The sequence below is a fragment of the Mus pahari genome, chromosome 13 (assembly GCF_900095145.1).
Source record: "Mus pahari chromosome 13, PAHARI_EIJ_v1.1, whole genome shotgun sequence".
Taxonomy (NCBI): Eukaryota; Metazoa; Chordata; class Mammalia; order Rodentia; family Muridae; genus Mus; species Mus pahari.
The window spans coordinates 1,504,992-1,515,427 of NC_034602.1; the positions used below are offsets into that span (position 1 = coordinate 1,504,992).

The 10,436-nt window shown below is 38.6% G+C and overlaps 1 protein-coding gene across 5 annotated transcripts in view; it reads right to left on the minus strand.

The window, feature by feature from the left end:
• The window catches only part of Ccdc88a (coiled-coil domain containing 88A), a 134,317-nt gene that overhangs the window by 95,642 nt on the left and 28,239 nt on the right, over nt 1-10,436 (minus strand). For all 5 annotated transcript variants that reach the window (XR_003845015.1, XM_021210606.2, XM_021210605.2 and 2 more), the window contains exon 3: nt 7,385-7,493. Coding sequence is in view for 4 of the 5 variants with exons in the window: in XM_021210606.2 (XP_021066265.1) it covers nt 7,385-7,493 (109 nt within the window). In the remaining variant the exon portion in view is untranslated. The remainder of the gene's footprint in view (nt 1-7,384; nt 7,494-10,436) is intronic.

Here is a 10,436-nt window from a genome sequence, read left to right on the forward strand (position 1 = left end):
AAAAAATACCCATGATCATTTCATTAGATGCTGAAAAAGCATTTGACAAAATTCAACATCCCTTCATGGCAAAAGTCTTGGAAAGGAATTTAAGGCCCATACCTAAAGATAGTAAAAGCAATATACAACAAACCAGTAGCCAACATCAAACTAAATGGAGAGAAACTTGAAGCAATCCCACTAAAATCAGGGACTAGAGAAGGCTGCCCACTCTCTCCCTATTTATTCAAAATAGTACCTGAAGTTCTAGCTAGAGTAATTAGACAACAAAAGGGATATAAATTGGAAAGAAATAAGTCAAAATATCAATATTTGCAGATGATATGATAGTATACTTAAGTGACCCCCAAAACTCTACCATAGAACTCCTACAGCTGATCAACAGCTTTAGCAAAGTGGCTGGATATAAAATTAACTCAAATCAAAATCAGTAGCCTTCCTCTATCAAAAGAATAAACAGGCTAAGAAAGAAATTACAGAAATGACACCCTTCATAATAGTCACAAACAACATAAAATATCTTGGTGTGACTCTAACTAAACAGTGAAAGACCTGTATGACAAGAACTTCAAGTCTCTGAAGAAAGAAATCAAAGACCTCTGAAGATGGAATGTTCTCCCATGCTCATGAATTGGCAGGATTAATATAGTAAAAATGGCCATTTTGTTGAAAGCAATCTACAGATTCCATGCAATTCCAATCAAAATTCCAACTCAATTCTTCATAAAGTTAGAAAGAGCAATTCTCAAATTCACCTGGAATAACAAAAAATCCAGGATAGTGAAAACTATTAACAATAAAAAAGCATCTGGTGGAATCACCATCCCTGACCTCAAGCTGTACTACAGAGCAATTGTGATAAAAACTGCATAGTATTGGTACAGTGACAGACAGGTAGATCAATGGAATAGAACTGAAGACCCAGAAATGAAACCCCATGCCTAAGGTCACTTGTTCTTTGACAAAGGAGCTAAAATCATCCAGTAGAAAATAAGATAGAATTTTCAAAAAACAGTGCTGGTTCAACTGGGGATCAACATATAGAAGAATTCGAATTGATTCATTCTTATCTCCCTGTAAAAAGCTCAAGGCCAAGTGGATCAAGAACTTCCACATAAAACCAGAAACACTGAAACTAACAGAAGAGAAAGTGGGGAAAAGCCTGGAACACATGGAGAAAATTTCCTGAACAGATCACCAATGCTTATGCTCTATGATCAAGAATTAACAAATCAAGAAAGCAATCAAAAGTGGGGAAGGAGGGAGGGACCTGGGAGGGAAAGTGGATGGGGTTGTGGAGAGGAGTGGGGAGGGGGGGGAGAAGGGAACCTGATCTGGTTTTGAGTGAGGGAAAGTACTGAAGCCCTAAGGGCCAGCAGAAAGAATAGAAACAGGCAACCTCAGGAAATCAGAGGAAAATCAGGGACCCCCCAGAATGCATCAGAGACCGAGAGATGAGAGACTCCCAGGACTCAAAGGAAGGGACCTTAGATGAAAGGCCGACAGTAGAGAGGAACTTATATAGAGCCCACACCCAGCAGGAAGACAGGACATCAAGTGAGGGATGGGGTGCCATCCCACAGTCACATCTCTGACCCATAATTGTTCCTGTCTGAAAGAACTACAGGGATGGAAATGGAGAGGAGCCTGAAGAAAAGAAGGTCCAGCGACAGGCCCAAAGTAGGATGCAGCTCCAGGGGAAGTTCCAAGGCCTGACACAGAGGCTATGGAGTGCTCACAAAAAGGGACCTATCATGACTGGCCCCAAAAGACCCAAAAAGCAACTGAAAGAGTCAGATGCAGATATTTGCACCCAACCAATGGACAGAAACAGCTGACACCTGTGGTTGAATTATGGAAGGCTAAAAGAAGTTGCGGAGAAGGGTGATCCTGTAGGAGGACCAACAGTATCAATTAATCTGGACACCTGAGATCGATCGAACTCTGCACCACCAAACGAAAAGCATACACCAGCTCATATGAGGCCCGCAAAACACATACAGAAGAGGACTTTTGGGTCTGTGTTCATTCAGAGATAATGTACCTAACAATCAAGAGACTGGAGGTCCCAGGGAGTTTAGAGGTCAGGTGGGGTGGGAAGTGGAGATGTTGGGAGGAGGTGTGGGATGTGGAGCAGTCAAGGGTGGATAGGGAGGGGTGGGGAATGGAATATGGAGTGTAAAAAAATAACGTAAAAATAAAATAAAATTTTAAAAAAGAATCAACAAATGGGACCTCATACAATTGCAAAGCTCTCTTGTTTATGTGGGACTAGAGAAGCTAACCCAGGGTTTGTGCATGCTAAACAAACATTACAACAACTAAGCCACATCCTCATCCTCATCCCTTTAAATTTTTAAATATTAATTTTAAATTTATGTGCATGTGTGTGCCTACATGAATTCTGTGCACCACATGTACACAGAAGCCCATGGGAGCCAGGAGAGGATCTTCGATTCCAAAAATAGGATTACAGGCAGTGGTAAGGCAACATGGAGTTGTGCCCCTCTACAAAAGCAGTAACCCCTCTTAACCTATAAGTCAGCTCTTCTGACTCCCACTACTCAGTTTCTACAGCCTCTACCTTCTCTCATGTCTCATGCTGCTTTGGCTGTGAAGGCACTAATACTGTCATACATAAGAACTCTCATTTCTCGATACCCACTGAAATTGAGGTATACTTTAAGCTTTGATATAAGCAAATCTTGGGTACAAAAATGAAGGGAGACATTCTCTGGAGTAAGAAAAAAACTTAGAAGGCTATAGTCCATAAAGGCTATAGTCCAGGGCAGAAAAACTTATAAATACAGCAAGGAAGGACAACTGGACTCTAGCTAGAACTCAGGAACTACAAGTATACCAACTATAACTCACCACACACACACACACCCAGCAGAGTCCAGTAAAGGAGCAAGATAAAGCTGCCTCACTTCTTCGTCATTCAACTTTTTGCTATGTTTTTCAACATGTGTTTATTAATCTTAGAATTATTTTAACTGCTTGTATTATTTTTAAAAAATATTTATGGTTCTATTTTTAATCATCATCTTAGCTTTACTTAATTTATTTTTTTCTGTTGTAAGATTTCTTTTCATCTCCTCCTCCTTAAAAAAATGTTATGTTTAAAATAAATGAATGAATAAAAAAAGAAAAAACAAGTCTTATTTTTGTTACCATCCCTGACCTTCCCCTTCTCATGATAGCGTCCTTTAGTTTACTGTTACTCTTATCCTAGCTTTACATTTCACAATTAACATGAATTTTCCAGTTTTTTACTACATCATTTATAATTTTTACTTTTGTGTATATGCTTTGTCTTGGCGTGTTTATAGCTATGGTGGTTTTTCTCCTGTCTGGGAGTCAAGAGGTATTGAGCCCTTCAGAGAAAGTTTGTACCTAAGAAGAATCCCAAATAATGAAATACCAACCCTGACAAATGTATAAACTACAAATTGGAAGCAAAATATGAAAAAATCAAGAGGATTCCTCCTATAAAAGCTCACACTCAGTGGACAGGTGTAGGCTTGTCTTTAATCACAACATTTCAAAGGATAGGCAGAGGACTCTATGAGTTCTAGGCTAGCCTGATCAACACAGTAAGCTTCAGATCAATCTATGTAGTGAGACCCTACCTAAAAAATTTTAGAAAGAGGTTCACAATCAATTCATTGAAAGAACTGAAAGATATAGAAAATGTAAAATGTAAAGCAACACAACAGTTTGGTTTAAAAAACAATAAATAACCTCAAAGAGAATTATAACAAACAGGTGAGAAAAGTAAGGAAGCACACTTATGACCTAGGCAACACAGTCTGCATACAGATGGGAAATCTACCAGGGAAACAGATAACACAGCAGACAAACAACAAAAATGAATCCAGAAAAGCAGAAATGTGAAAAAAACAATGCATTTAAAAACCAATAATAACAACAAAAACTACCACAGTGGATAGCAGCACCAAATAAAAGAAAATTCATCAATAAAAAGAAATTTACATCCACATACCAAAAAGCCCCAAAAACCAAAAACCCAAAACTATCAAGAAATTTAGGCCACAACCAAGAAACTGAACTCCACTGAGTACATAAAAAGATATTAAAACACAAACTTAAGGCACAGAAAACAATTTACAGAGATAAGCTGAAAATTCCCCAAATCTAAAACAGATATATGAATATCCAAGTACAGGATCCATTAAGAACCCTCAACAGATCAACAGACATGACCACAAAAGAAATTCTCCATGATGTTAAAATGCTAAAACCATAAAATTAAACAATTTTAACAGCTGCAAAGGAAAATGCCAACTGACTTACAAAAAAACAAAACAAAATAAACAAACAAACAAACCATCAGAATAACATTAGGCCTCTCAGTGGAAAAGCCTAGCCAGGTAGGTATACAAGAACACATTCCAAGGACCCAGAGTAAAGAACTACCAATCAATATGACTATGTCCAAACAGACTTATCTTTTAAAATTAAAAGGCTGAGGACACAACAGAGTGATACAGCACTTGGTCCTAGGTTCAATACACAGTATCAATACACAATATGAGCACACAAAAATAGCTTTTTTTTTTTTTTTTTTTTTTTTTTCGAAACCAGGTTTCTCTGTGTAGCCCTGGCTGTCCTGGAACTCACTCTGTAGACTAGTCTGGCCTCGAACTCAGAAATCTGCCTGCCTCTGCCTCCCATGTGCTGGGATTAAAGGCGTGTGCCACCACCGCCTGGCAAAAAAATAGCTTATTATATTAAGAAAAATCCTACTCTTTCTACGAAAAAGACTTAAAGTGAAAAGATGGAGTTAAGTGAAAACTGAGACAATTAAGAGTAGCAATATGAGTCAGAGAAAGGACTGAAGGAGCTGATGGTGTCTACAACCCCTTAGGAAGAACAACAATATCAACCAACCAGAGTTCCCAGGGTCTAAACCACTAACCAAGGAGTACACATAGAGGGACCCATGGCTCCAGCCACATATGTAGCAGAGGATGGCCTTGTCAGGCATCAATGGGGGAAGAGGCCCTTGATCCCATGAAGGCTTGATGCCCCAGTGTAGGAGAATGTGAGGGAAAGGAGGTGGGAGTGGGCGGGTGGGTGGGAGCACACCCTCACAGAAGCAGGAGGAGGGGGAAGGGGATAGAGAGTTTTTTGGGGGGGGATAACATTTGAAATGTAAATAAAGAAAAGACCCCCCACACAAAAAAAGAATAGCAATATGTAATTTTGACAAAGTTGGTATCAATCAAAAAAGCAATCAGAAGAGAAAACAAACATCACTATAACAAAAGAAACAAAGAATATATAATTGTAGGGGCTGAAGAGATGGCTCAGTGGACATCGTGTGTGTGTGTGTGTGTGTGTGTGTGTGTGTGTGTGTGTGTGTGTGTTAAGTTTCCAGAACCCACAAGGCAACTGTGGATTACTTTCTGTAACTCCAAGGGATCTGATGCCATTCACTGATGCCCATGTGCACTAATATAGGCACATCACGCACACATATAAAATAAAGTCTTTTAAAAATTAAGAAGGACTGAAGAGATGGCCCAGTGGTTAAAAGTGCTTGTTAATCTTGCAGAAGGCCTACATTTGATTCCTAGTATCTACATGGTGTCTCACAACCAGTATCATCAGTACCACCAGTTCCAAGGGATCTGATACTCTCTTTTGATCTCCTTGTATACTGGGGATACACACCAGAGAAAGAAGACCTGTAGCTTGACCTAAAGAAACACTGGTTGATTTGACAAACACTTTGTAGAGTTGAAAAAGAACAACAGAGAAGCTGGAGTGATGGCTCAGTGGTTAAGAACATTTGCTGTTCTTGCAGAGGACCTGGTTTTGATTTCTAGAACACATGTTCACAACCATCTGTAACTCCAGTTCTAGAGGATGAGACACCCTCTTCTGGCCTTTGTAGGCCACATGGTGCACATACATATTCATTCAAGTAAACATTCTTTTGCATAAAATTTTTACAGTAAAAATAAAAATGAAGAGTTTAAAAGTTATAAAAATTACTTAAAATTAATCTATTCTAAAGTTATAATACTACTCTAAAAAAGCATATAGACACAGGATAACTTTGGCCTTTGTATGAGAATTAAAGTATTTTAAGACTGGGCGTGGTGGCACATGCCTTTAATCCCAGCACTCAGAAGGCAGAGGCAGGCGGATTTCTGAGTTCGAGGCCAGCCTGGTCTACAAAGTGAGTTCCAGGACAGCCAGGGCTACACAGAGAAACCCTGTCTCAAAAACAACAACAACAACAACAAAAAGTATTTTAATAATGAATTTTGGAGAAATAACAGACTTCATATAAAAATATTTAATTTGGTAAAAATTGAGGAAGAAGGGGTAGAAGAAATCTAAGAGTCAGAGGATTTCAAAAGCTCTTCTTGATGTAACATGACATGACATGGCTGCTTTACTAATGAATTCACTGCAACTCTGTTAACTGCACAAAACCACACCAGTAAAACCAGCTAATGCTCCAGCAGGCAGCATTGACAGGACTTGGTGGGTTACCAGAAGGGAGGGAGGGATACATTTTAAGGGACTTCCAGGAGAAGTGTGAAGGCAGATCAGAGTCAATGGTGGATGGATATAATTAAGATATGCTGTATATACATGTATGAAACTGTAAAACATGAAATAGAAGATTTTCTTAAAAACATTTAAGCCAATAATTTGGATAAAATGTAGAAACAATGATCCAGTTCTCCAAAATAAGTTTATGTTAATCTTCACCTACTAAAGTCTCTTCTTCACATATATAAAAGAAAAGTTGATAAATCCTTTGGCTTAAAATAGCACTTCAACTCTTCTTTCTCAATACTCAAGAGTTCAAGAGACAAATTAATAAAGCTAGACTAGGTAATTAGTGGCCTGGCTAGCTCATTTGGTAGAGCATCAAACTCTTAATCCCAGGGTTGTAAGTTTGAGCCTCAGGTAGGGCAGTGTCTGTTTTTGTCTGGGTAAATTTATATATTCAACTCAAATTCAGAGCATGATGGTGCATGCCTTTAGTCACTGTACTCAGAAGCATGCTTAGTTTGAGGACAGCCAGGGATACACAGAGAAACCCTGTCTTAAAAAAAAAAAAAAAAAGAAGCAGGGCAGTGGTGGCGCATGCCTTTAATCCCAGCACTTGGGAGGCAGAGGCAGGCGGATATGTAGGCAAAATATCCAGAAATTAAAAAAATAATGCACAGAGTTGACAACTGACATATGTATTCAACTTAAGTGTTAAAAAAGCATATATCAAAAATGTAACTCAAGTAGGCTAACATTTATGCAAGTTCTCTATAATGGATAATTTTAAAATATAAATATGCACATTGTTATTAAAATATTATTTTAAAAAGAAAAGGCCACTTACCTGATAATAAAATTTTATCTGTTTCACCAAGATGGACAGATTGTGAATTCTAAGTGAAGCATCATTGTTGACTTTTTTATTTACTCGTTGACTCTCTGACTTAGGATTACTGAAAGAAATTTAGAGGGAAGAAAAGCTTTTTAATTATACAAAAACACAATTAAAAATAAATATAATAGTTTCTTTTAAAGATTATATAGTCATTTGTGCTAATGAGTGATACATAACAACAAATTACTACTTTCTTATATATTCTGTGCTTCTAACTAATATTGATATATCCAATATGCCTTAATTGGTAGAAATATGTATCTGAAACCAAAATATCCTTAACTGTTTTTCTGTTACTTTTTATTACTGGAAGAAATAGCCTCCTAATTCCATCCTCACAAAATAAATCCACTTAAACAAAGAAGTCAAAATATAGGTTATTAACCCAAATGGTTATTTATCCTCATTCAGTAATGTGGATTCTATTTCACTCAGTAATGTGGATTCTATTTCTTTAGTAAATAACCCAGAAAAACTTTTTTTAAATGAATGAAGTAGGTAACAGAAGTTGGAATCTTTATCTTGTGAAAATGTTTGAACTGATTAAAACAAAACAATACCTATTTTAAAGACAAATTATAGTAGAAAAGCAGAGTTAAAAAGAGTTAAAAATGGGAAACTGAAAAGTGGGACTAGGGCTGAAGCGATGGCTAAGTAGTTAGGAGCACTGGCTGTTCTTACAGAGAACCAGGATTTGATTACCCATACCCAGCGGTAGCTCACAACTATGTGTAATTCCAGTCCCAGAGATGCCTACTTCTGGCCTCTGCCAAGTACCAGCACATCAAAAGTACACCCATGCACATAAAAAATATGGTTCTGTTAGAGTAGATTATGGACAGAAGAGAAGCTGTAAGCTAGTTTACTGGGCAAGTAAGACAACCTGAAGAAAGATGTTGATCACTCATTGAAGGGCAAAGTCTAAATACCACAAAGTTTTTGGGACAAAATATAATGGTCCTAATATCCATCATACAAAAAAAAAAATTCTGAATACAACAAAAAGAAAAGCAATCCATGACCTGGAAAGAAAATGGAAACAGTCAAAAGCACACTTAGAAACGAATGAGAAAACAAGAAATAACAAAAAGGATTTTAAAATAGCTACTATAAGCCTTGGAGTGTAGCAAAGCCGTAGAGTACATGGTGACAATGCTGAGGTCTAATAGTCAATACCAATAGCATAGGTGAAGGGAAAGATAAAAATAAATATAATAAAACTATCACTAAAAAACCCCATAAGCCCAGTCCCATGTCCACTACAATGGGCGAATGTGTGATGGAGAGACGGAATGCGGTATAGAGATGGGAGAGAAAGCAAAGCCTAGGTGTGTGCACTGTGGAGGAAAATGTAATTGGAGGCAATGATGGTAAGGAACAGGTGAATATGAGGACCCTGTGCAACTGGGGTCTATGTTCATGTCTATGGCCTGTGTTACCATTGATCTATTCAGATGTCAACAGTCCAGGTGGCTGCCTGAGTCCCATGTTGATATCCAGGGTCTACAGAGATGCCAGAAGCCAAACTGATATGAGCAGCCTGTGCGACACCTGAGACCACGGTAGCATCCTGGCCTGGGCTGCTGTTAAGGACGATGTCTGGGTCTGTATTCCTATGGTAGCAGGGATCTGTGTTAATGTCTGTGCCCTTGGCTGCCACCTGAGACCATGTGGGTGTTTGAGCACTGTGATGAACATGCCTTGCCCCTCACTGGCTATTACACTAGGGAAAGCTGGCCCTACCTCTCATAGCATGGGCTCAGGAGAGCTGGCCCCGTTCCTCACCTGGGCACTACTGGAGAGCTGATCCTGGTGGCATGGGCACAGTAGAGCTGGCCCCAATGGCATTCAGTGTGGGAGAACTAGCCCAACCTCTAGATGGTAGCATGTACTCAGGAGAGCAGGCAGGCTGACCAAATTAGCTATCACCCAGTTACAGATCCTGGGCTTTCAGCTGGCCCACCCCAACATTTGCACCAGCTATGAGCTGCTGGAGTGCATGAAGAGGCCGGTCCTGAAGAACCAAAGACTAAGAAACATAACAAAATCAACAACATGAAAGGAATGAATATAAAACCTACAATAACTCTGAGTATCAAGACTCAACTTCCCCATCTAAAGACATAAACTTGCATATTGGATGAGAAAACATGACTGTATCACCTCCAAGAAAAATACCTCACCACCAAAATCAGACACCACCTTAAGATGAAAGATGAAAAAAGATATTCAAACTAAATGGAATCAGGAAATAAGCAGGAGTCTCTATTTGATATATGACAAAATAGACCAACACAGAGTAGAAGTGATGGAGGGCACTTCATAACGATTAAGGAAAACAATCTATCATTCTAAACATACATACAAAACACAGGTGTACCCAATTTCATAAAACTAGTTTTAAAATCACAGATTTAATATTACGTAGGTGACTTCCATATCCTACCCTCAACAAGACAAGTCATCCAAGCCAAAAAGGGATAAAGAAGTTAAATAATGGAGTAAACCAATACTATAGATCAAATACAGTTAACACATATCCATAAAACATTCAATTCAAATACCGCAGAACAGACATTTTTCTCAGCATTACATGGTGCTCTAAAGTTGACCACATAGTAGGACATAACTCTGTCTCAATATGTAAGAAAATAAAGTAATTCCATGTATTTTGTCTCACCAAGAGACTATGAAGCTAAAAATCAACCTTGGGGAAAAAAACCACAGAAGAGACAGTCCAAAGAGATCCAAGGGTTCAGTCCACAAAAATCAGAAAAATCCCAAATAAATAACATAAAGACATAGTTCAAGGCTTTGAAAAAAATATAGGAAAACCACACTTAAAACTAGTAGACAGGGGGCTGGTGAGATGGCTCAGCGGTTAAGAGCGCCGACTGAGTCGGGTGTGGTGGCGCACGCCTTTAATCCCAGCTCTTGGGAGGCAGAGGCAGGAGGATTTCTGAGTTCGAGACCAGCCTGGTCTACAAAGTGAGTTCCAGGA